The following is a 27,391-nucleotide window of genomic DNA, read 5'->3' on the forward strand; positions in this document are numbered from 1 at the left end:
GTCACGCTCTCCGGAGGGCACGTCCCTTCAGCCCCTTCCTGTGTTTGTCCAGTGTTTGGCAAAGGCAAAGGTGTCTTTGCTTCTGTTTTCTTTTAAATAGTATTCCTGTCCTCATTTCACTTTCTTCCTCCTTCGTTCCTGAAAGTCCAACAACAAAAAAACCCCTTTGGTTCCTGAAGTTTCTTTAAACCCCAGCCCCGATGTGCTGTTTCCCTGCTGACCACTGTAACAAGGTTAGAACAGGCAGGTGCTGCTGAAGGTTCTAAACTGGATTCCACAGTCTGCGGAGGAAGCTTCAGGAAGGTACAGCTTGCCAGGGACCAAGAGCCCCCAGGCCTGCTCTGCCTCGGCCTGCATCTGGCCTAGTCCGAGTGGGGAGGAGCAGCCCTCCTGCCCCCAGTCACCCTCCACCAGCCAGGTTCCCCCCCCCGGCCCCCCGCGGCCTTCTTAGGGGCTCACAAATATTGCTTTTCCTGCTCTGGACACCTTGTCGCGTGTGACCCCTGCCTGCTGGGAAGTTAGCCGCGGTTTGCTGTGGCTGGCACACTGTGAACAGAAGTGTGGAGAGTCGCTTCCAGGCATAAGCTTTAAGAGCCTGGGTGCAGGTGGCCATGGAGGAGCACGCCTCAGATGGAGCCCCCGCTTCCCGCCAGCCCAGATTCCCAAGAGACCGTGGTGAGCAGGACCCCCCACTTTTACCCGCCGACCCCGCCGTGGATAAGTAGTATGAGCCAGAAATAAACCTTTGTTGTGTAAGCCAGAGATTTGAGGTCATTGATTACTGCACCATGAACCAACCTAGCCTGATACGAGGTTGGGACCCACTCACATGAGGCTGGGCCATTCCTTTATGGGCCTGGATTCCCAAGGGCCCCCAGCCCTGGGCTCTCACCCCAAGACACAATTTCCACCAGACAGCAGGAGGGTTTTACACACATGGCAAGGGGGTGACTGAAAATCCTGACAAATCCTTACCCAAGCTTCCAATCCTCCCAAACCCAATTCTGCTCCGGGCTAGAATCACACCTGCACCTGCCTCGCAGCTCTGCTTGCTGGGGACTGTCCTAGACCTACGGCCTCTCTACCACAGCGCGGAATTCAACAGCAGCAATGCGACACCCACCCTGGATGTGCTGACCCCATCTCGCGCCAGGCAGAGACCCAGACTCATGTCTACCCCGGAGAGCTCCAAAGTGGGCCGACGCGCGACACCCACGCGAACCACCCCCATGAAGAACACGAGAGAATGGGAGAAGCGGTACGACGGTGTTGTCCAGGGGGCATGGCGGAGCGGGGGTGGTTCAGTTACGGCCCCCACACCAGGGATTAGGGATCACATCATCCTCCACTACGATTACCAGCCAGGACCGACTGGAAGCTAGTCCCCCAAGCCTCTCCTGGAATCATCTGTTGTGTTCATGTGTGCCCCAGACGCTGCTCTTTTAGCTCCCTACCTGCACCGGAAAAGCCCAGAGGCCGGGGATACTCTGCGGGCCCCAGGGGCCCTGACCGCGGTGCCGGGCTGGTCCCAGCGCACAGTGAAGCCCGCTGACGGGTCAGGGAGCTCTGCTCCTGCAGGGACACGCTCGGCGCAACGACCTCCCCCGGCTCTGCGCTCACCCTGCCGTGGCTCCCCGCCTCCACCCTGCTGGCCTGTCACAGAAGTGCCGAGCCCCAGCTTCAAACGCTTCCTTCTCTGGACCTGGTCCAGGAAGTTGTTGGACACGGAGACACTGTCATTCACTTTCTCAGCTTCCTCCTGAAGAGCGTGTGTCAGAAAAGCTGTTACCAGCGAGTATAAATACCACACACACACACACACACACACAGAGAGCAGACACACAAGCTCCTCTTTCTTGTTCCCTGTGTTTTGACTGAGCTGCTAGAGCCTTCTCTCCTCTGTAGGGTGTGGCGAGTGAGGGTGTCCGCACGGTGCTGGGCCGCGCCGACCCTCCCCGAGGAAGAGAACATTCCTCCTGCCCGACTCTGCCTTTGAACCGGGACCCAGGTCTCGCCTGCCATCGGACTCAAACTGTGAAACAGTGGCGTTCCCTGGGTCTTGAGCCTGTTGGCCTCTGGACTGGAGCTACAGCCTCGGCTCTCCCGCTCTCCGGCTTGTCAACTCAGCCTGCGGACCTTGGGACTCGTCAGCTTCCATCAACACTGAATAGGCCAGCCCACCTACTCGAGCCCTCTGGACAGACGGACAGGTGGAGCTAGAGAGACGGGTATAAAAGCGCACGTTACAGTTCTGTTGCTCTAGAGAACCCTAATACAGATTTTGGTGCCAGGTGTCTAAAGGCCTTATGCAAATACAGTCACATTCCGAGGGATTGGGTTAGGGCTTCCAAATACAACTTTGGGGGTATGGTACGGTGGACGGAGTCCAGCCATAACAGGCAGGCCTCCCATGTAGGCCCATGTGGCCAGAGGGGCCTGGCCACTCCATCTGGGCTGCTCCTTCCACCGCTGCTTGCCCCCCGCCACGGGACAACGGACGGCTGAGTCAGCTCAGCTAGGCCTCTCGAGATGGCCCTCCTCCATGCAAACTGCGCCTCTCAGCCAGCAGTCAGGCCTCTGGTGGCTGCTCTTCGAGAACAGCGCTTCCTGCCTTGTCTTGCAAACATCCACCCGTGTGAGCTCCTCGCAGGCCTTGGCAGTGCAGCCTGCTGTTGAGGGGCGAGCCCGGCACGGCTGTTCTGGGAACCCTCCCTGCAGGCACGGCATCAAGAAACGTCCAGTTCACATTTCCTTGCTGAATTATTCTAGCCCAAGTCCTGGGTGGCCAGCCTTGGTTTCCACGCCGAAAGGGCGTGGATTCATGTATTTCATCACAAGTTTGGCCCTTCAGGGTGCCAGGAGCTGGGTGGCCAATATGGATGGAAGCAGATGTGCTCCCAGCTCTGACAGAGCTTGCATGACAGCGTCGAGAGCCTCGCTGCCTCCAGTGCTTGTGTCTTGCTAACCTGTGGTTTAGGGGGGGTGGGTCTGAGAGGGGCCAGAGGGCAGGGAAGGGGGCAGGGAAGTACGAGAGGCAGACAGGCGTGGAGACTGGAAGCGGACAAGCCGTCAACGATGTGAAAGGTGGGAAGAGCGCGCTGGACAGCGGGCAAAGGCTGGCTGGAGTTGTGTAATGGGAAGTGTAATGGGGAGCCCCGAAGAGTAGCCGACTCTCCAGCAACGTGAATTCCCTCAGGCATGTGGGGCACGTTGGGTATCTTGAGGCCACCTAGACCCTCCCTGTTAGTGCTAACATCTGGGGCCTTCCTACACCCAAAAAACACATATTGCATGAAGCTCAAAGACTTTTAAACATTTGGAAAGTAAGACCAGATTTAGCAGTCCAGACCCTAAATCAGCCATTCTCCTGCTCAGAAACTTCCTATAGCTGGTATTTGTCCCCTGAGCGTAGTCAAACTTCTTACCGCGGCATGGATGAGCCTCCGTGATTTGAGGCTGGCTTACCTGCCCTGCCTCATCACCCATGTCCCCTCACGCCTGCCAACCTGGACGACCAGCCTTCATGTCCTCCAGGCCGTGGCTCCTTTCATCTCCCTACTGAGAAACCCAACGTGCCTGCCTTTCGTTCCCCACAGAGCCTGCTACCAGCCCTCCCCTTCGCAAGGTCCGACTCAGATGTTTCCACCTTCATGAAACTTCTCTGAAAGCCCAGCCCTCCTCTGTACTTCTGTAACCCCCAGACCTGCCTCCTGCCCGTTGCCTATTACTCACGTGGCTGTCCCATTACTTCTGCCAGAGAACGGAAGCTCTTGAAAGCAGCTGCTGCGTTTCTTATTTGCTACCTTCTTCAATAATGTTCTATCAAGGTTTTAAAAAGGAAAGCCACGTTTAAAAGAAATAGCTTCTGAGAAACAAAGTCTTATTCTAAAACCAAGATTGAAAGGACCCAAGTGGCCTGTATTACGAATTTTTGGCTGCAAGTAACAGAAACTGGAACTAGCTCAAGCAGTCAACTTATGACCACAAAGGTCATAGCTTAAGACAAACATAAACCTATTACCTTATGGTTCTCTATTTCAGAACCCCAACATGGGTTTCACTGGGCTAAAATCATGGTGTCAGCAGGTCTGTGGTCTTTCCTGGACACCCTAGGAGAGAGAATCCACTTCCTTGTCTTTTCTAACTTCCATAGGCCCCCTGCATTTCTTGGCTCATGGCCCCTTCCTCCATCTTCAAAGCCAGTAGCATAGTATCTCTCTGACCCTGACCCATTCTGCCTCCGTGTGGTGGCCAACTTTGTGTGTCAGCTTGACTGGGCTAAGCAATGCCCAAATAGCTGGTAGAACATTATTTTGGGTGTGTCTTCAGAGTTTCCGGTAGAGATTAGCATTTGAATTGGCGAACTGAGTAAAGAGCACCCTCCCCAATGCAGGTGGGCACCATTCATCCCCCTGAAAGCCTGAAGGGAACAAAAAGGCAGAGGAAGGGCAAATTTGCTCTCTGCCTGAGCTGGGACATCCTTCTTCTGCCTTTGGACATTGGCACTCCTGGTTCTCTGGCTTTGGGACTCAGATGAGGACATACACAATTAGCTCCCTGACTTTCAGGCCATTAGACTTCTCGGCCTCCATAACCACGTGAACCAGCTCTCATAGTAAATCTCTGCCTCTGGCTCTCTCTCTCTCTCTACGTCTGTATCTACATCTACAGATTTAAAGATATCTCCTGTTGGTTCTATTTCTCTGGAGAGCCCTAATACACTCCATCTTCCATTTGCAAAGGTCCCAGTGATTACACTGGGCCTACCTGGATAATCCGGGATATTCTCCCTATTTTTAGGTCAGCTGACTAGCAACTTTAATTCCCCTTTGCCATAGAACCTAACGTATTCACAGGTGGTGGGAATTAAGACATGCACATCCTTGGGGGGGGCATTATTCTGCCCACCGCACTGCAGGTGTTTCATGGCGACCTCAGCCAAGAATGTAGCTAGGGCTAGAGAACAGGAAGGCCTTGCAATCAGGAAGTAGCTGGGCACCTCGGCATCTCCTTCGTTTTCCTCCTTCTCTCTGTACACTCGCGCTGTCTGCTCCTCAGTCTGCTTTGACAGCACAGCCACCCCCAGGTTTTGACCTTGTTAGTTTCAGACACAGGAGCAGAATCTTTGATTTCTAAATCTCTTGGGGAGATTCTGATTGGTCGAGCTATGACCAGGTAAATCCTCTGTCCTCTCTCCAGTTAGTTAGGGTCATTGAGTACAAATATGGCAGCCAGGTACCCACCTGTGTGGGTGAGAGGGCAGTTCCCAGAGATAGGGGGTGGGGTGGTTGTTAGCTCAAGGGCTAAGCAGACACAACACTGAAGTTTTAGGTGATGAAGTCACTCTGCCAAGGAGGGAGAAAAGGACAAGGTGAGTCCCAAATAAATGCCAGTCCTCTGTTTTTTAAAAATTCTAATCCCATTATAATTTTATATATATATAAAATCCCATTTGTGAAAAAAAGCACAGTCACTGTGAAATTTAAAGGGGGACCTGAGCAAGTCTGGGGTCAGGAACACCTTGTTTGAGAATGACTCCCCGCCACCCCAAGCTAAGATCTGTAGGAAGGGGAGGATTATGGCAGGGTTGGGAGACTACAGGGAAGAATGTTCCAAGTAGAGGTAACTGGATGGGCAAAGGGCTTGGGTGAGAAGATGCTTGGAGTCCAAGGACATGAGAAAAAACAGTGAGCTGGGGGGAAGTGGGCCAGGGCCAGACCATGCAGGGCCTCCCACACAGGCTTCATGAATGAGTTGGGAAATCACTGCCAGACTGATAACAATCTTTCTAAGATCCTTCGGCCACAGTATGAAGATTGTAGAGGTGTAAGAGTATAAAGGACAAAGGACTCTCACCAGTTCAAATACTAGGTACAAACTCCTCCTTGGGAGAAAATGTTGAAGACAGGCCTTTTGGGAGTCGCAGGAGGCAAGAATTGCCCTTGGGTCCCACCCAACCATCTGGAGTGCAGTCACCTCTGTGGTTCACATTTGCTCACCTTCCCAGTGATTCATTCATTGACAAGAGGGCAGAGTATCTAAGTAGGCAGGCCTGAGATTTTTCTTTAGCATAGTCATTGCTCGGTTAACCCTACCCTTCGCCATCTGTGCTGGAAATGATCAAGATGACGTGTGTGATGAAACCCTGAGGTGCCCAGTAGTCCTGAGTGCCCTTTCCTACCTGCATTACAGCCAAGCCTCCCAGTGCAGGCTTCTCACACGTCACCAAGTTGCTGCCAGGAAAGTGAGGTGGGGCAGGCGTATGGGAAGATTCACGAAGACCACTCAGGCGGTTCAGGACAGCACAGACAATGGATCTGGGAGGACAGCCAGAGGGCTGAAAGCTAAAAGCATGGACAAAGTTAGAAGGGCACTAGGATCAAGAGGGGAAGCCAAGCCAGACTAGAGGGAAAAGGGCATTTCTAGGAAGCCTAGACTAACAGGAGAAAGGGGGTTAGCTCCAGAGAGAGAAACAGGCAGGGTGCTTCGAATGCCTCAGCACTGTGTTGGATCTTCGGGGGATAAATTTTTGTGCAAACAAAATAAGATGCTAGCCAGTTAATTCAAAAATTCAACAAGGATTTCATTAAATGCCAGATATTCTGCCCCGAGCATACCGATATGAAAGAGACAGTCCTAGCCCTGATTTTATGAAGTTTAAAGTCTATCATGAAAACAAGCAAGCAATTACAGTAGGGTAGTTCAGAACCAAGATGGGAAGGAAATAGTGAAGGAGCACGAAAGAGGGAAACCTACTGCCACCTGGAGGTCAAGACTTCTGGGACACAGTAAGGAAGTGGAGACCTGAAAGGTGAATAGAATCAGCCCTCTGATGGGGGACGGGGAGAGGTGCCAGACCCAACTGCCAGTGTGAAGGCCTAAATACAAAAGCTACAGCGCATTTAAAGCTGGGGAGCAGGGACGGAGAGCGCTTGGGAGCCAAAGGCTCTATCGTGAAGGGATTGGCAGTTTGGGCTCTATCCTGAGGGGCCATTCGCAACTAGACCACAAACTCGCAGACAGCCAGTGTCTCCATGGCAACTGCACAATGCTTGTCGTGTAACAGGAGCTCTATAGTGATTGTTCATGACTCCATGAGTGGATGGGGGGCAATGGGAGCTGTTGAGAGGTTTCCATACTTTTTAATGGTTCCTAAAAATTACAGTGTCTATTAATCATACCAATCTTTTATTTCCCATTAGAGATAAACGACAACTTAACAATTGCTAGTCAGGCTGTCATACGTACTAAAAGAGCAGTCAAAATAGAGCAGTCTGTTTTGGGTTGGGGCCTGGGAACGGGTGAAGCAGCAGGTGAAGCAGAAGGGAAATCCTGGGGACTGGAATTCTTATCCCTCTGCTGAGAAGAATAAAACGTTGTGTGGGACAACACTTGATGAAGTTTTTGGTGGACTATTAAATCCCACTCCTCATAAGGGAGCTCTTCCATTCCAGATGATGTAAGGTAATGGCCTTTTGTGCTGAAGATGTCAGAGACCGTGACTATAATCCGTGCGTCTGCAAGGACAGGACCGTCACCCACCCTGCATGACAGCGCCCGTGGGCCTCATGTTTCTGTGCATCGGGGGAGCAAGGCACTAACTGCCCTTCGTTCCAGACCATCTTTTCATCATGATGTTTGCACAGCAAACAGCCTTACAAAAGAGTCGGTATCCTCTGCGGCCCAAGGCAAGAGTGCTGACTACTGACCATTAGAGAAGACCTGAGTTTCCAGAACGCAGTCCACCCATGTGCACTTTCATTTGGGCCCATACACAAAATCTCAGAGCCTCTGCAGACTTTGATACACCCTTCTTAGAAATGGTTTACTTTTACATTTCAATATTCTTATTCTTTCCTGATGGATTTACCTGAACAATGTGGATACTTTTACTGCTGATTATAACACAGTGCCTGTTTAAAAAAAAAATATCTAAGAGCCTCTTCTACACCTTCCCAACAGGTATCTTCTAAAGGAAGAGCAGGTCTAAGATAAGTGAATGGCAAAAATCTACAAAGAAAACAAACAAAAAATCAAGAAACTGAACACAGTAGAAATAATCTGTGAGAAGCTGTTTTTATAAAACATAAATTATCATTTTAAATTCACTATATTCCATGATTAGCAGTGGATTCTGTCTGAAGTAAACAAGGACAATTAAAACAGTGCAGGATGTTTTCTTTTGTTTTTAAAGGGACCACTAAGCCAAGATTTGTATCTCTGTATGGAATTGATTTTCAAAGGGACAGAAGTGGTCTTTGATCTTTCTGAACCACTTGTCTTCAAATTCTTTCGAAGATGCAATCACCAAGGCAGTCAGGGCTGCAGAGCCAACACACTTCACCTCTGTGTGAACCTCATCTTTTATTTTTTCTGGGACGATATCTTCTCCCATAACCTGCAGCAGGAGGGAAAAAAAAAAAAAACAAAAAACCTGTCCCATAAAAGGGGCAGCGGACGTGGTGTGGAAGAGTACGCTACTCATCAAGTGTAAAGGGTTTCAAGGGGAAGGGGAAGGGGAAGGGGAAGGGGAAGGGAGGGAGAAAGAGAGAAAACCAGCAGAAATACTTTAGCAGCCAGGGGACAATCCCAACATATTGAAAAGATGTTTGTTCAGAAGCAGCGATCCAAGGACGACAGAGGTAAAATACCCCACACTTCTCCTCTTCTCTTCCCCTGGGTGAACAAGTCACTGGAATACGAATGTGGCAGCTATTCCTCCTACAGGGAGTGCCCCGTCAACATTCTTAAGTCAAAGATCACCTTCTGCTGGCACGGACGCATCTGCGAGTGCTTCTCCCTCCTCATAAAATAACCAGAAAGCAGAGCCCCGGCCGAACACTGCTGCTGGGGGTGCGGTGGGGGCATTCTTCCTCTCAGAACTGCTCCAAGGAAGTCCAAGGCAGCAAACAGGCGAGTCCCCTTGCCTGACCCAGAGAGACCCAATCCCTCCGGAGATGCTGTCGCAGCAATCCCCAGGACCTGGGGAGCTGGCTGCCCTCTGAAGGCACAACACTGCCCCCTACGGGTCAGAATCAGGCCCAGAGCTTGTGCTGGTTTCTCCGGTAAGACGGGCCGAAATTCAGTCGTGGGGAGCCTGCACCTGAACCCACTAAGTGAGCTCATCTCTGGTAAGGACAGCGAACTAAAATTAAGTCTCAACACATTGCAGATCGTTGGCACAAAAGGTTAGGGAGCCATCTGGCAGGGGTGCTGTAAAGGGAATTTAAGTTACTTGGATTCGGACTAGATGATACCTAAGTTTCCTGAAAACCTGAGATCCAATGTGTTCATGAATACTCAAATTACACTGGATTAGAGACCCATTCAAAGAAGGGTTTCCACCGACTCTAAATATCAAAGACTACTTGTATTAGGCAAGAGCTAATGAGATGAATAGCTTAACCAGGCAATTGTCAGCATTTATTAAAGCCTGGTGTTTTCATTAGTTCTAAGACAATTTTGTATTTCAGCATTTCTGACATCAAGAGGTACCTCACAACACGGGCGGGTCGCAGCATAAATGGCTCCTTACTTTTCTTTTAGTGGCCCATCAAATAATGATGTGTCTTACAGCTGATGACTTCTTGGACTCAATGAAAGGCAGTATTTTAAAATCTGGGATATAACACCAAAAGTCTTTTTTTTTTTTTAATAAAAAAGAGCACTGAATAATAGTAATAACCAGATGATGCAATGTTCCAAAAGGAGGAACTAGTAGGTGCATCACTCGCAGCTGTCGAAATACCCGCAAAAATACCTGACCATATAAAAACATTTAAACTTCTATATACCAAAAAAATCATACACTTCAGAAAATACTGCACATATAAAAGGTTAGTAAGCCTAGTATAGAGAGAGCTCTTAAAAAATTAGTAAGAAAAACAGAAACATACAAATAGAATAATGAAGCAAAAGCATGACTAGGTATTTCACAAAATATAAGTGGCCAATAAACATATGAAAAAACCGTTCATCTTAAGAGTAATCAAACAAATTAACACTAAAAAGTGCCATTTTTTACCAATCAAATCGCAGATTTTAAAAAATAAGTTAATATGTGTAATATTGTTTTTATAGGTCAAAATGATCGACTATTGACAATTTCACATGGTTCGACCTAATATCTAGGACTGGAGAAGGCAAATCAGTATTCTCATAACAGGATATGTAACTTGAAACAGAGTTTCTGAATCACAATTTGGAAATGAGCTTCAAGTCTTTAAAATGTTTGTATACGTTAACCTAGTGATTCTATTCCTAGTAATCTATTCTAAAAGGAATAAATAAATACACTGACTTTTTTTGCAAAGTCTTATTAAAATACTTAATATTTGTTAAATGTTCAGTACAGACGACTTAAGTAAATAAATGATAGCTCATCAAAAGCTATAAACTGGACTACTATCCGGCCATTACAAAATACATATTCAAACAGTATTTAAAGATACGGGGTCGGGGCATCTGGGTGGCACAGCCGGCTGAGTGTCCAACGCTTGCTTTCGACTCAGGTTGTGATCTCAGGATTGTGGGATCGAGCCCCACATGGATCTGCTTGAGTTTTTGTCTCCCTGTCCCTCTGCCCCTCCTCACCACGTGTGCTCTCTCTCATTCTAAAATAAATAAATCTTAAAAAAAATAATAAAGATACAGGGTCACGATCATGTCATGTTGGTAAAAATAACAAATACAAGGTGAAATGCACAGTTTCGCGATTCCTCAAAAAGTTCAACAGAATCACCATGTGACCCAGCAAATTCCACTCTTAGGAATATATCCAGAAGAATTTAAATCAGGAATACTCGGACACCTGTACACCAATGCTCACAGCAGCCTTCTTCACAACAGCCAAAAGGTGGAAATGACCCAAGCGCCAATCACCAGAGGACTGGATAAACAGAATGTGGTGTGTACGCAGAGAGTGGAGTATTATTCAGCCATAAAAAGGAACGAAGTTTGGACACAGGCTACAACATGGATGAACCTTGAAAACATTATGTTAAGTGAAATAAGCCAGACATAAAAGGGCAAATATTATGGGATTCCACTACTTGAAACAGCTAATGTAGGTACATTCATAGACACAGAAGGCAGATTAGAGGTTACCAGGGGTTGGAGGGAGGGGGGGAAGGGGAATGGGAATTATTGCTTAATGGTTACAGAGTTTCTGTTTGGGATGATGAAAAAATTTTGGAAATAGTGCTGACGGTTGCACAACACTGTGCATGTAATTAATGAATTGTACACTAAACCATGATTAAGATAGCAAATTTTATGTTATATATATTTTTTATCTTAAAAAAAACAGAGAAGGGGAGCTGTTACAGAATAAAAGAGTGTAAGAGACAAAAGAACAAAATATGGTTCCTATATGGATCCTTTAATTTTTTTTTTTAAAGTAGGCTCCACACCCCACGTGGGGCTTGAACTCACGACCCTGAGATCAAGAGTTGGATGCTCTACCGACTGAGCCAGCCAGGTGCCCCTAGATCCTAACTAAATTAAAACGACGATAAAACGAAAAAAAAAGTATGCAATCAAAGGATATTTAAGGACACAGGGTCATGCTTATGTCACAAAGTAAGATTAACAGAGCACAAAATGAAATGTATATTATAATCCCAATTGGGGCCCAGACATTTGTCCTGTTAAAAAAGCTCCGCAGGTACTTCACATGCATCGTCTGGGTGGAGAACTACTATTCCGCGCGGTCCACAGATATACTGAGCATGGTAAAGAGTATGAAGATGTTTAAGACATATTGTAAGGATGTCTTCTTTGTAAGGATAACCTTACTTATAAGGAGACCTAAAATCTAGTTGAAAAGATAAGACATATTCTTGTATTTGGGGGGGGGGCAAAGTGCTATCTATTCAAGCATTGACTCTCCTTGAGCTCAAGGAGGGAGCCATTGCCACAGACAAGGACGTTCAGGGAAAGCTTCCTAGATGTGGGACTTCAGCGGGGTCTCTGAGGATGATACAGTAAGTGGGTGGGGATGAGAAAACCCATGACAAGTTTGTTAGATGTGGCAGATCAGTCTACAGGACGCAAAAGATTTGTGAAAGGAATTACGAGGTCCTAAGTCTGGGATTACTCTCTGGAAGGCCTTGGATATCATATGGAGGCACCTAAACCAAACCTGACCTCTGAGGTGATGGTGACACGCTTTAGTTTTTGAGCAAGCAGGTAATATGCTCAGAGCAATGCTGTGAGATAAACCTCAGACAGATCTGAGGGGAGAGAGTAAGGAAGCGAGGAGAGACAAGCCAGGAGGTCACTGTGAGCCAAGCATGAGGTCATAAGGACAAGGGTGCTGGTGGTGCAAGAGAAATGGAAGGTGGACCTGAAGGAAGGGCGGCTGGGTGCCTGCTAGAGGTGAGAAGGAGAGGAGACGGCCCACAGCTAGCAAGCTCCCAGGTCTGGATAAAAGAATGACAGACAGGACTGATGAAAAAAACTAAGTCTACAATTAAAGAGATGGTTCTCCCCGACTCCCCTCTGCTAGATACTGACAGAAGACTGACCAGGAAGCGTGTTGCTGAGTAGCTCCATTTTAGACACTTTGTACCTGCAGTGACAGTAGGATCAGCAATCGTCACTTCAGATTAGTCACTTAGGAGGTGTCTAGTCTGAGATGTGAGACAAGTGTTTCAGAGATGGAACTAGAGATACAGATTAGAGGGTAATCAACCCAGTGGTGACAACTGAAACCATGTGTGGTTATGATTTCTGTGGGAGATGGCAGAGAGAACAGAGAACCTAAGTGGAACCTCTGAGAATGTCATTATTTAAGACACTGAGGAAACTAGGAAGTTCCAAGAGGCAGAGGAATATTAAGAGTATAGAAGAAAATCAGACTGATACGGCCATTTGGAAGTAAAGGGAAGAGGAAACAGAAAGTGGGTGGCCAATAGCTATGAACACCAGAAAGAGGAAGGAAAACAAAGACTAAGGAAAGGCTACAGTAAACTTAGGAGGGATAGGCTATCCACTGAGCATGTCTGTGGGCTCAAAGGAAAGGCTGAAAAAGGCTCACAGAGAAGAGACAGGAGAGCGTGGTCCCATAAGAGGGAAAAGGGGTCCAAGTGGGAGTTTAGAGAAGCAAGAAAGGAGCCTGGCAATTTAGATATGCAATAAGTACTTCTCGAAAGAATGACATTAGGATGGATATGGATATAGACTTAATTCATGGGAAGAGTACCTGAACTGTCAAGTTTCAGTTACATACTAACAGGAACTAGCGTGAATAACTTAAATCCAAACATAATCTCCAAATGCGATCGTAAGTAATTTCAACATCACTTTTTAAAAAAACTAATGAAGGTTAAACAAACAAACAAAACCAAACCCTGACATTTTAATTTCTTTGCAACCATCAAGGTAGTAGGAAGGTGGAACAGAAGGAAAACGGACTTGTAGTGGGCTGGGCGCTGGTCTAGCTCTACAGCTCAAAATCTGACCTTAGGCAGGTCCCAACCTGTATGAGCCTCGCTCCCAGCCCCCCTGTCCCACAGGCCGTTCTGAGTGTTATGAGGACAAATGGAGGAAAAAACGTACAGAAACGCTGTAAGACTGCCAACATTCATTCATTCGTTTAAACAGCACTCAAAAAACAATTATTGGGCATTTATGATGTGCAAGCAGGTACTAACAAGCGCCGACAGGAAAATGAACCAGAGCCCCTGCCTCTAGCACGCTGCAGGAGAAAGATGACGAAGAGGCTGCTTTCACAGATTAAGTGATCAAAAGGCACGTAAAGAAGGGAAAAAGTCCCTTAATAAAGGAGATTTGGCTGTTTTTTAAAAAATGGTACCAGAGCCAGGAAAAATACCTCTGATGCCTTGGTTCACATAAACCCCTAGGGTTTATGCGAACACTCACCTCAGCTATCAACAGCAAAGTGTCTTCTTTGAAGCTGAACCCTTTCATTTTATCTTCAATTTCCTGCTGAGTCCTTAAGTTCCTCTCCAAAGCAAATGATGTTTGCTGAGACTGGGTGAGCTGAAGCAAGAGCCTGAAAAACAGTAAGTCCCAATGTGTGGGCAACAGGTAAGAGAAGGCAGTGAGGAAATGCGTGCAGAGGGCACAGGTACTGGGCCGATGGAAGTCCTACCGGGCCAGGGAAGGTACTCACCTTCATTTAAATCCCAAAGCTTCCCACTTGAGCAAACTGAGCAAACTGCCTTGGAGAGTCTTCTTTTCTAAAATTCCTAGACCAATGCTTCTCAAAGAAATGTTTAGGGAGAAAAACCTCAAAAGGGCTTCCTGTAGAAGTCAAGTGATTGAAAGCACAAACTATTTGGAGTGAAAAGGACAAGCTTCCTAATCAAAGGCTCCTCCTCACAAAGTGTCGGGATGTGCTCCTTTGAAGTCAGTGTTCTGTGACCCTTTAAATCCCCTGAACGCACAGCCACTCGACCTGGAGGACTAATTATATCCTCCAGCATACTTTACTTACCCAAAGCAGGGTCAAGTCTTTGACAACCCTCTGATGACCACCTTGCAACTGCCTCACCGCTAACTTCCATCGTGAGCATAACCTGGTCTTCCCTTTCCTCTGCCCTCCCGTCCTTGTCACATGGCTCCTTCTCTCCATTGTTTTTTATTTAGTTTTTAAAAAGATTTTATTTATTTATTTATTTGTTTGACAGAGACACAGCCAGCGAGAGAGGGAACACAAGCAGGGGGAGTGGGAGAGGAAGAAGCAGGCTCATAGCGGAGGAGCCTGATGCGGGGCTCGATCTCAGAACGCCGGGATCACCCTTGAGCCAAAGGCAGCCGCTTAACGACTGCGCTACTCAGGCGCCCCTCCATTGTTTTTTAAAGTACTGAATGTGGGGGCGCCTGGGTGGCTCAGTCTGTTGAGCAGCCAACTTTTGATTTCCGCTCAGGTCATGATCTCAGGGTGGTGAGATCGGGCTCTGCCCTCAGCAGGGAGTCTGCTTGGGATTCTCTTTCCTCTCCTTCTGCCTTCTCCAGGCTCCTGCAGACTCACACGTTCTCTCTCTCTCTCTCTCTCATGAATGAATGAATGAATCAATCTTAAAACAAAATATTGAATGTGTAGATTTTCCAGTTTCCCTCAGGCCTCACTGGTCCTTATTGCTATTCCCACAAGCACTCGGCTCTCTTGTTCAGTCATTTCATGTCCTGAATGGACACTCACTACTCTAGGCACTGGGAGATACTGGCAGGCAAAACAGGTTCCTGCATCAAAGAATGGAAGGAGACAGATCACAAGATTACCTCAGGTAATGAGGAGTGCTGTGCAAACAATAAAAAAATTTAAAAAAATTAAAAAAATCCAAGCAGGGTGGATCAAGTATCTGCTTCAGGTGGAGCCGTGAAGGAAGTCTTTTCTGAGTCACCACTCAAGCTAAGACCTAATGATGGGCCAGCCACCAGAATATCAGGGAAGGAGGCCCAGACACAGGAATTAGCTTGATGTGTTTGAAAATTGTGAAGATCACTGTGGCTGGAATGGAGAGAAAAAAAAACAAAAACAAAAAACTAGTAAATGAGAAAAAAGGAAAGGCCAGGTCAATATCTCGCAGGCCATGGAAAGAAGCAGGGCACTTATGTAAGGGAAACAGGAAGTGACCAGAGAGTCTGGTAGGAGAGCGTGCTCTGACCCACATTCTCCCAATTCACTCAAACCCGCTTATGTTACCTACCTGGCCTCTGGAAGCACGTACATTTGTGACCCCTTTTATCTTTGATATCCTTGCTTTCCCCTCTCTTGCTCCTGAAAGTACTAGAAAATACAGCTTACACTTGCTTCTTCTGTCTCATGTTCATTCAGCCCTCTGCCCTATGCCTGGTCACCCACTGTTACTCAAACTACCTTGTCAAAGGCTGCAAATGACCTCCTCACTTCCAAAGCCTCTCCTCAGAATCGATCCTACCTGACTTCTGTCATCTGGCTGCTAATCTCCCTCCTGAAACTCCTTTATCTCTAGCTCCCTTCTTCTGAGCTCAACTCCTCCTAGGGAAAAGCTCCCGACCGGATGTCCTATAGGCACTTGAATCTCAGCACATTAAACCAAAATCTTTACTTCCACCTTAAGTCTGCTCTGCTCCTCCTGCCATGTATCCTGTCTTAGCAAAAGGTGCCACCATCCAAGGTAGACTCTTGACTCGTCTTGGACATCTTTGCTCCCCCTCCCCTCCCTGCCTTTCCCATACCCTCAGCTAGTCACCAAGTTCTGTCTATTCCATCCTGCAGTGACGTCCATCTCCTCGTTTTATTACCCTTGCACTACCCTAGGTCAGATCCTCGTCACCACCCACCGATGACTTCACAGCTCCTTCACTGGTGTCTCGAGATCCCAACTCCTTCCTCCAAAATCTCCTCCCAGCCACCAGATCTCTCTCTTGAAATCACAGCTCTTGTCACACTGTTTGGACATTTAAAACCTCAAATACTATTCAGGCCTTCAGCATAAGGACCAAATTCTTTAAGATGACATTTAACAACTTCTGCTAATACAAGTACAACCTTCACCGAATGCTTACCATATACTGCACACTACCCCAAGAGCTTCGGATCCTTGAATTCTAACAACCCCACGAAGAAGGCATGTCCCCCTTCCTCCAAGAAGACGAAGACGAAAGAACTGGAGAGCAGAGAGTCAAAGTAACTTGTGCAAAGTCAGACCACTAGCAAGTGGAGGAGTCCACACTCGTTCACTCAGGAACAATTTATTAAGTTCCTTACAATGAGATCAGACTCCAAAACCCCTCCTCCTCCTCACTCCATCATCCTGGCTTGTGGTCTGCGGCCCACCTCTCCGGCTCCACCACCAACACTGCTGTCGCTGCAGCAGTCTGTGCGATGACACTGCGCGACACTGGTCCTTCTACCCAGTGGACTGCTTACTGCCTCTTCACCTAGCATGCCTCTTCTCATCTGGGGAATATTCCAGAGTCAGCAAAATACCCCAGAAAGAACACAAGCTGTGGAATCAAAGGTCTGGGTCCAAATCAGGGCAGCATTTCAGAACTGTGCCACTTTGGGCATAATTCTAAGTTAGTTTCCTAGTCTCTACAATGGGATCCCAACGTCCCCCCAGAAAGGGGTAAGGATTAAAAAGAAATAACGCATATAAAGCTCCAGTACACATTTCCCTCAATAGCTGATGAAGGTGCCCAGAAATATCCGCCAGAAGCGTCACTCCCCCGTAAAGGTTTCCTTCTTCCTGCTACANGCTCACTCTACCTGTCCTGTAGGGGTCTGCTCACACTACTAATACCCTGTTAGCGCCTGTGCCACCTGTCACTGACTATACGTGTATTTTCTGCAAGCACACTGAGTGGTGTAAGGAAGGTCCTTAAAAAAAAAAAAGATTTCCTTATTTGAGAGACAGAGAGCATGAATGGGGGGAGGGATGGAGGGAGAGAGGGAATCCAGCTGAGCGGGGAGGCCAACTCGGGGCTTGATCCCATGACCCGGATATCATGACCCAAGCTGAAACCAAGAGTCAAATGCTCAACCAACTGAGTGCCCTTCAAAGGGCCTCTTTCTAACGATCTTTATGATTCCGGCACCGAGCATGTGCCTGGCATACCACTGGTTCAATGTACTCCTGAATTAAAGTAACATAGTCAACACTAAACATCTGCTGAATAAAGTTTACAATTTGCTTCATAGCTACCACTTCTCAGTAAGCCTCACTGTTAATATTTCTATAATTCTCCAGAGTTAAAAACAACAACAACAACAACAACACTCTTCTGGCATCATTTGAGACCTAAGAGAATCTGTTTCATAAATTATAGAATTTGGTCAAGTGTATGTTCCCCTTTCCCTTAAACTTTTTTTCCCCCTTAAACTCTTATTACTATGGATTTAAAGTGTTTGGAGTCTCTAAACCATGGGAATTCTCTGTAGAATGAGTTAAACACTGTTTATTCATATTATTAATAGTGATTCAAACACAAGAGCAAATTTTTGTCTTTAGATTTCTGTGGAACCTATGAGTGAAAAATTCCTTGTTTAAAATACCTCTTCCCCTTAGTCAATGCTTTATACATTTAATTTTCTTATCCCAATTTTAATGTTTTTCAATTTTAACATTTTATCTTAGTACTGATACAAATCATATTCTTGGGCAAATCTGGTTTTGTTTCTAAATCTTACATACTAAAAGGACATGTTCAAAGGATTCCAACCAGGGGCGCCTGGGTGGCACAGCGGTTAAGCGTCTGCCTTCGGCTCAGGGCGTGATCCCAGCGTTATGGGATCGAGCCCCACATCAGGCTCCTCCGCTATGAGCCTGCTTCTTCCTCTCCCACTCCCCCTGCTTGTGTTCCCTCTCTCTCTGGCTGTCTCTATCCTGTCAAATAAATAAATAAATAAATCTTTAAAAAAAAAAAAAAAAAAAGGATTCCAACCAGACCACAGGGAAAAAAATCTCAAAAACATGCCAAACATCTATACTAGGACTTTTTGAAGCCTAAAATTAGAAAAGTAACACCCTCATCCTGGGCCTAGTACCGTGTGTTGTTGAATCCATTCTTCATTTACCTGGTTCGTATAAAAGAGGCACATGCTTTCATCTGAGTCTCTAGCGACACTGCCTCCCTCTTGTCTGCCGCGCAGTTCTGAACGTTTTTCAGAGCTTTCTCGTTCTTCTGGTTATTGCTGCTGCTTGCTTCCACAGAAAACACAGAGCTCTCAGGCAAGGTTTCAGGAAAACACAAAAGACAGTCTTTTCCTGAGTGTGGAAAGGAGGATTTGATAGTTTTGTCACTGGAGGTGACTCTGTTCTGTTTCTGAGATGACGCACACAGTGTTGACAGAGCTGGCCCCAGATTCAGGTAGGCCTCTGCCAATTTGCCCCAGTTCCAAGGATCAAAAGGATGCAGAGAAATTAGTTTCTGTAGGCAGAGAACTTTCTTCTCTGAGTCCGGCAGACTTGCCCAAATAGCCAGCTGGAGGTAGAGCACAGTGGTTAAATGGTCTGTGTTAGTTGCTTTATTTTCCTAAGGAGGAAAAAGAAAGTTAAAAACTTGATTATTTTTTTAAGATTCTATTTTTAAGCAATCTCTATACACACGATGCGGAGCCCGAACCCACAGCCCCGAGGTCAACACTTGTACGCTCCACCGACTCAGTGAGCCAGGTGCCCAAGAGTTAAAAACTTTAAACTTCAGAACGTTTTCTATGTAAAAATGGAGACGCCTAAAAACCCAAGCTGTGTATGTTGTAAATCAGAGGTATCTTTCAGTAGCTACAAGTAGAGACAACTGCTTGAAGCTGTAAACCTAGAGAAATACATACTACCTACCAAAATAACCACCAGACATTCCCAAACATCCCGTCAGAACCATAGCATAATTCATGTGACAGTGGCCTGACAAAATTCAGCAGCCAAATCATAAATGTCAGTTTATCTTCCATTTTTATTGTAATCTTTATTGTCTTAGCCAGATAGCTGAAAGACCCGGCCAACTTTTTTTTACCCTGGGCTAATGGTTCCATTTTAATATTCTAGGCTTTCTAAAAATCCAAATGGTAATTTCCTTGAGGATTCAAATGGACTCCATTTCCAAATCTGACTTGGCTTAGACATCTTAAACAGGATAGCCCTGAAGCTCTCAGTGCTTCATGAGGCATCATAATTGAATCCAAATGCCGTCCCTGGTAACCATTACCAAGGCCAATTATTTTTGGCCAGAAGGGGTTGCTTGGTTTCCTTCTGATCAGAAAATGCTTTTCAAGTCTCTTTAACCAGAGCCGCCACCTCTTGCCTAACTTGCCATATGGCAAAAGCCCTGTGGGTTAGGGAAAACAAGCCTTCTTTTTCTACGTTAGTCTGTGGAGAGCAGATGGCCGACTAAAATTACCTTTCAGTTAATTTTAAGCCTAAAGAAAACCTGGCCTACTAGTATCCAGACCAAGCTCCTGCACACAACTACGATGGGCAAGAAATGCAAGGAAAACTACCCAGGATGCAGCCCGAGGAAACAGGCCAGTGAGGGCAAGCTTGGGGAGAATTCTGAATATTAATGTATTTAGTGAGAACACAGAAAATACAGCTCCATGCGACCTATCTGGTGATACCGCACCTTCCTAATGACAGAATAGATGTCGTTTTATTAATACTATTGTTTTGTATTTTGTCCTTCCTAATAGACTATTAGGTTCCGAAAGGGGTTTTTTTGTTTTGTTTTACTTTTTAAAACTCATTTATTTCAACCTCGATCAGTTCCGACTACACATAAAATTCTTTTCTAAAGTTTTCCCTTCAGAAAAGTTCTATAACTTTTTCTTTTTAAGTTTTATTTTAATTCCAGTGAGTTACCATACAGGTGTTATGTTAGTTTCAGGTGTACAATAGAGTGACTTAACACTTCCATACCTCACCCTCTGCTCATCAAAAGTGCACATCTTAATCCCCATCACCAAGTTTACCCATCCCCCTGCCCCCAATCCCCTCCCCTCTGGTAACCATCAGTTTGTTCTCTATAGTTAAGAATCCGTTTCTTGCCTTTTGACTTCTCTCATTTTTCCCCCAAATGTTTTTTTTGCTCAATGCTGAATTCCTAGTAGAGAGCTTAGCACCTCGAATATAACATGTTCAGTAACCTAGTAATACATCTTCATGTCTCTTATTTATAAGGAGAATAACACATATAGACTTTAAGAAATGCTACCTTTCTTCCAGGACTAGTCTATAGTGTCTTACGCTGTTTAGGAACATTTCATATTGAGAATGTATGTTGGGGTAGAGGCTGTTACATATAAACCATGATTTCGATGGCAGGGTTTTTATAGCATAAATAGTAAATAACTCCCTGGAAATTAAATTCCATGTAAATGACTTTGTGTGATCTTTTCCAGAATAATGCAACTACTTCTGAAATGCAATAATGATGACAAGAGTTAATATTTATGGAGTGCGAACATATGCCAGGCACTATTCTAAGCACTTTACTTATTTAATCCTCATGACAATCCTTTAAAATAGGTTCCATCATTATGCCCATTTCATAGAAGGGGGAGCTGAGTCACAACAGCGAAGTTAGAGAACGTGCCCGCAGCCACACAGCTAGCCAGTAGCAGGGCTACGGTCAGTCATACCAGAAGGCACAGAATGAAGGGTACTTTAGAAGAGCTGGTGCGCGTTAGCTGGCTTAGGATTCTCCCTCCAGATGCACAGTGTATTGCAGGGTATGGATATGCTCCATCTGTCACCGGAGCACTGAGCCCAGAGCCAGGCACATGGTGGGACTAAAGTCAATGTTTGTAGACAGCACACATTTAAAAGAGTCATTTACCGTCAGAAAGCAATGTCCTTAACCACAGCTTATCACAGGAGCATATCAGTTTCTGTAAGCTGTTTAATTATTAAATAAGAAATAAAATAGAAATGACTTCTATTACAAATTTTGTCCAAAAATCATTAAGAAGAGAGACGAATTAAAAGTTGTGAGCATGAAGTGTTCATACCCTGATGGGCACTCCAGGACGAGCTATTTTATTCCATGCTGTATACCGACCTGTTTCCCTACAGAACGCGAAAGGACAATAACTACCGAGACAAACCCAGAAATAGGCCAGAGCTAGTAACAAAAGAGAAAAGTCTATAAGTAGGGAAGAAATTTTAAAAATAAAACTAAACATGGGGTGCCAGGCCTTGAGAAACTATGCAGACTGGTAGGTGAGACGCACTGGCCTGTACTGCTGGTTCCTTCCCCACCAGGGTACCTAGAAGCCTGATGGACAGTTCTCAGTCCCGGCAGGGAGCTGAAGGTCTTCTGATGGGTCCTTCCTTCTGCTTCGCCACATCCCCAGCTCTGGACACCTGGCATCTGCTGACAGCAACAGATGTTTCTCTGAACCTCAGGAACAGACTTCCTACGCTGGAAGGAACCACAGGCATGATCCAGACACTAACGCCACTGCCACTGCCTTCCGTAGGTTAGGCAGGGAAGAGCAGAGCGGCAAGGTCCAAGAGATACCAGGAAGAGAGGTGACAGGAGAGCACAGAACAGGCACCAAGGATGGGTGCCTGATGTCTAGAAAACGGTAGCGAAAGGGCCATCACTGCTGCTAATCCGCAGACCCGGGAGACCAAGAATGAACGCTGCTAGATCCCACTAAGTTCACTGTTTGTGCTACGTGCTTCCTGAACAAGGTAATCTTACCTTCCGGCTTAAGAATTAACCCACATTTATTAGAGGGGAGAAAAAGAAGAACAAGACACAGCTGTTTTCCACGTTCTAAAGACAATTTCCAAGATTTGCTCTCACTGCAAGAGGCTGAGGTCCTAGGCAATGAACCCCATCGGCAAGTAAATTTGGGGATTTTTCCTAGTTAATGAGATGGAGGAGGACAGTTCAATTGCGTGCATACTTTAGGCTGACCTCTGGTCAACCTGATCGGCAGGGCTCAAGATCAGTGTCCGGGTGCCTCATTAATTCCCTCTGAGGAAGAAAACTGGTCACCTATAAACTAAGATTGGTCAACGTAGACCAATACTCATAAAATTTACACACAGAAAAACCAGAAGTAAATAAAAAAATGCCTTTATCTGAAAACAAAAACAAGCAGAATCTAGAATTGCAAATAACTGCTTTTCTTTATCCCTTAAAAAAGGGATTCTGTGAATTCCATTTAAGAATAAAAAAGGCTGTTAAGCTTGGCTCAGTATATTTAGGGGTTTTTTGGTAACTTTTTTCTTGTTTACAAAAGTAATCCATGTTCATTGTAGAAATTTTGGAAAATAAAATCTAAAAAAAAAAAATTAAAGAAAAAAACATTACTGATGATCCTCCTACTCTGAACGTTTACTCCTAACAAGAGTAAAACCTTTTTTTACAAATGAGATTTTCAGGCAATGAAGAATTTTGAGCATAACACAGGCAAGAAAAAATATGACAAAAATTGACTGTCTAGGGCTCCGAACTGTTCATCATTCTAAAGTTCTTACACCACTGAAGATTTTCTCCTACTTATCCAAACCCATAGATTTTGCTGCTAGCAAGAAGTTGTTTTTTGTTTTTAGAAAATAAATTATTCAATAATCCCAGGAAAGTAAAAGGAATATAAGCAATGAAACCACTTACCAAGTTTGTAGCAATCTCCAATGCTTCCATGTGCCTTCCCAGGTGAACCAGACACCGAGCCTGGCCTTCCTGGACATCCCTTTTCATGGCAAAATTCGTGGACGGCAGTTTTTCAGAGATCCTGGAATACTCTTGCAGTGCTCTCTGCCAATTATTTGTTAAATAAAGGAAATGAAGAGAAGGGATAAAAAAGAGAGGCAAAAATATAGAAAAAAGGATTCAGTTACAGGAATGATTTTTTTTTTTCTTGGCACAAGGTATTATTATAACTGACTCTACAATGAACTATGGAAGGCTTCAGTATTTGTCAGTACATTTTTCTAAAAGGCTTTCTTTTCTAAAAGAAACAGCTGGAGACTATAACCGCTACTACCATGGAAAATATCACCGTACGGTAGGAAGAAGCGTATTCTGGAACCAAACAGACAAGGGTTTGAATCCTGGTTTTGCCCCTAATTTGCTATACAACCTTCCTTCTCTCATCAGCAAGATAACAGTAAGACTTTTGTGAAGAAGAAATGAAATTTTATATGTAAAGCAACCTGGTATCTACTTGTTCTTCCCCTCTCTTACACATTTTGGGGTGCTCTGCTCCTGTGACTCCATGAGGCATCTGCGCTAGAGGCTCCCGCAGAATGAGAAGATAAAGAACCTGGGGAAACAGACCTGCAAGCATCCCAAAAAGATCCCTATATTGTAGACACAGGAAACAAAACCAATGATATAGAGCCATGTAGAAAAAAAGACAGAAACCTGGGTTCCTGAGATTACAAACACTTATCACAGAAGATTAAATTCACCCTCACAAACACCACGTTCAAAACTAATATACTGTAACTGACGGAACAAGAGCCTATGTTAAGTAGTGCCACCTTATATATGCTGAATTCTACCTGATACTCTTGCCGTCTGTAGGCGAGGTCCCCTTTGAATTTCTTCAGAGTCAGAGCTTCGACATCATCACTGCTCTCTGTTTCTTCAAAAAACCACTAGAAATTGTGAAAATGGCAAATTACAGAGAATTAAGTTATGCTTCCCCCCCCATACTCAGGTAGAAGCAATTTCCCACACATGATTAAACCTCAAAAAACTGACATACTTCTTTAGGATGAGACTCAAAGAAAACATCCAACAAGAAGAATGACAATGTCAGCGATGGCTCAGTTTTCATTAAGATTATCGTGAGTCACAAACATACCAATAATAAGAAACCTCTCAACTGAAAAAGCAGCACAGGCATATACGGTTCTATCCAGAGCATTTCAAGATGCGGTCGTGGTGTCTGGGAGGCTGCCTTTTAACTAGCACAGTTCCCACTGCTTCTTTAGACTGAGACAGGTTTCCCTGTAGGGACATTTTTAGAGCGGATGGAACCGGGACTGACGATCCTTTATGGAAAGTACAAAAGAAAGAGGAATTACCTTTACTTACAGCCCTTTTATGAAAATGTTGTAAAAGCAAAAAGTAGAATCTAACCAAAGAGATTAAGGCTGAAAGGAGGTTTCCATGCAATCAAATACCAAAGACCTGGAGAAGAGAAGTTTGAAGAAACGCCCATCTGGAATATTTTATTCACTTTTCTACTGATAGACAGGAACGCGAGACTGGGATTTCTCGGTTAGTGAGTAAAGAACATTAAGATGAGAAAACAGGTATAACAAAAAGCAGTCTGTGTGCCAGTTTTTCCAGCTTCAGGGTAGTAGTTCAATCTCCCTTTTACTCACAGTAGAACATACTGAGGCTAAATGTGGTCTATCCCCAGGTAAATGCTATTAAAATGCAACTGCAGTTGTGGTCAAATTGCTTGGTTCTATTTCTAAAAGTGTTGCCTGGGTATCACTGCCTCCTATTTACTTAGTAAAATAGTCTCTCTCCTTCGCCTGATCCATCACATCGAAGAAAGCTAGTAACTGCTGTTTTTCTGTTGTCCCTGAAGTACGGCGTTAAGTCAACAAGTCTATGTTCTGAGCCCGTAATTCTCCCTCACGCTCCACTGCTTTCCAGTCACAATGCCAACCCCAACTTGCTGAATAATAACCGCCCAACTGCAAACCTTGATGAAATTTTCACAATCCCACCAGGAAACGATCAAGAAAAACTGGCTTTCAAATGACTGTTTCTATTCTCCCACATAACCTGCAGGTCCGCAACCATCCAGACAGGGATGGCTTCAAATTCCCCTTTCTGGTAAGAGGAAGGAGGGAAGAACTATGAGAAGGAGTGGATAAGGCCAACCTCCGACCCACAGAGAATCTGAGCCGGGACAACAGAAGTCTCCTGACCCAAGCTCCTGGCTTTACCCCCAGGGAGATCACCAGGACTTGAATAAGGCCTCTCCGAGCTCATGGGCAGCATCAGACGCCAAACAAATCCTAAAGACGAGTGATTTCTGGATTTTACTTTGTAAGTGTACAGCACATCACACCTGACCAAGTAGCTCACCCGCTTCACTCCACAACAACCGTGTGAGCCAGCAAATATTGTTTTTCCCAAATTACAAATAAGGAATTGACACTTTGAAAGGCAGTGGTTAAGCCAAGGCTGCAGGGCACGGTCCTATCTCATAACCAACCACGGCTTTTAATGCTGCACCACGTGACTTCCCAAGTCCACTCCTGTTTTTAGTCGACTTGATCAACTACTATAGGTAACTTTGTTTTTTTGTTTTTGTTTTTTTAAAGATTTTATTTATTTATTCGACAGAGATAGAGACAGCCAGCGAGAGAGGGAACACAAGCAGGGCGAGTGGGAGAGGAAGAAGCAGGCTCACAGCGGAGGAGCCTGATGTGGGGCTCGATCCCATAACACCGGGATCACGCCCTGAGCCGAAGGCAGACGCTTAACCGCTGTGCCACCCAGGCGCCCCTACTATAGGTAACTTTGAAAGAGTGTATGTGATAAGGAGAAAAGGAAGTTAAATAAACAAACATAATTCAGTAATTACTGAGCACCTGACATCTTTAAATACAAAGGTTTTTGTTTTTGTTTTGTTTGTTTGTTTGAACTAAGAGACAGAGAGCAGGGGGAGTGGCAGGCAGAGGGAGAGGGAGAAGCAGGCTCCCAGCTGAACAGGGCGCCTAGGATCCTGGGATCACGACCCGAGTGGAAGGCAGACGCCCAACCCACTGAGCCACCCAGGCGACCCCTAAATACAACAGTTTTAAGGAAAAACGAAGACAGTACAGGTAAAGGAACCCAGCACAGTGGCTGAAACAGGTTAAGTTTCTGATAAATAGTACTGTAGTTCTTATACGTGAGATGAGATTTACATACGTGCAATAACACCAAGCAATATTCTACCAATTCAAAATATTCATGGAGTTCCTATTATGGACAAAAACTGCCAGGCACTGGAGGACATAAAGTTAAGCCCCCACTCTCCTGTGATCATTTAGCACTCCGGGTGGAAGAGCTTTACGTTATTGGCAAGTGCTGTAATACAAACTGAATGGGGAGGAGGCGCTCAAAGACAAACGTATTTGCTTAGAAGGAGGAATCAGAAAAGACTTCCTGGAGGCGGCGGCATTCAAGGTGTGCTCTAAGAACTAGGACAGATTATTGAACGATCTGACCATGCGAGCGGGGCTGACGTGGGCTGGGAGAATTCACTGAACAAGGGCAGGCCCGTGGGTGGGACGCGCTGTCTGGGAAGCAGACAAGTTTTGGAAAGTGGGCGGTGGCCGGATTTCGGAGGCCCCTGATTGCCCGGTTGCAGACTCAGTGAGGGCGCAAGGAGTTACTGAAGATTTCAGGACAGCGAGCCTTGGGAACACCCGCCAAACGCCCCGTGCGAGTTACTCGCCGACAGCTCGGGGCCCAGTGGGCCAGGCCCACCGGGTGCGGCTGCTGAAGCGCTCCGGCCTCCTGGGGGAGAGGGAGGACAACGGGAGGGGAGGCCTGCGGGGGCGCAGGGTTGGCCTGGCGAGGCGGCGCGCATCCGCAGAGCTACAACCTGGGTTCCGTGGGCGGCGGCGCGGGAGTGGGGCGTCTGAGGCGCTCCCTGCCCCGGACCCGCGGAGGCCAAGGCCGGGAGTCGGAAGAGGGGCCAGAAGCCCCGTCCTCTCACCTGCGGCTCGCAGCGCTTGGCTCGGTAGGACGCCGGCGGTCCAGGCCGCCGCTCTGGCCTCTCTTCGAACACCGAGTCCTCGAACTCGCCGCCCAGCAACCAGCACCCGGTCTCCATGGCGCGCCCGCCGCGGCACCGGGACGGGGTGGTGCCTAGAGCGGCGCCCACGTGCGGGGCCAACACGGAAGGGGCGGGGCCGCCAGGGCTAGAGCGCGGCATGCTGGGACTTGTAGTCTGGGGTGGGGGGGG

The 27,391-nt window shown here is 46.1% G+C and overlaps 1 protein-coding gene across 8 annotated transcripts; it reads right to left on the bottom strand.

Moving 5' to 3' along the window:
- Window position 1: 1 nt before the first annotated feature.
- CUNH8orf76 (chromosome unknown C8orf76 homolog) lies at window positions 2–27,320 on the bottom strand. 8 transcript variants are annotated; one of them, XR_005833674.1, is made up of 7 exons: window positions 27,143–27,320; window positions 23,970–24,065; window positions 23,077–23,220; window positions 18,530–18,987; window positions 13,885–14,017; window positions 6,182–6,344; window positions 2–138 (listed from the first exon to the last, which is right to left on the bottom strand). XR_005833674.1 is itself a non-coding variant. In XM_040625844.1 (6 exons), exons 1-6 carry the CDS (start codon window positions 27,257–27,259, stop codon window positions 112–114), a joined length of 975 nt encoding a protein of 324 aa, XP_040481778.1. In that variant the 5' UTR covers window positions 27,260–27,320; the 3' UTR covers window positions 9–111. The 8 variants fall into 8 exon arrangements, 6 of the variants coding, with proteins under 6 accessions (XP_040481778.1, XP_040481776.1, XP_040481775.1 ...); XR_005833673.1 differs by lacking the exon at window positions 2–138 and adding an exon at window positions 5,262–5,345; XM_040625844.1 differs by lacking the exon at window positions 6,182–6,344 and having other exon boundaries at window positions 9–138.
- Window positions 27,321–27,391: the final 71 nt, after the last annotated feature.

Source organism: Ursus maritimus, unplaced genomic scaffold, assembly GCF_017311325.1.
Source record: "Ursus maritimus isolate PB19 unplaced genomic scaffold, ASM1731132v1 scaffold_9, whole genome shotgun sequence".
NCBI lineage: Eukaryota > Metazoa > Chordata > Mammalia > Carnivora > Ursidae > Ursus > Ursus maritimus.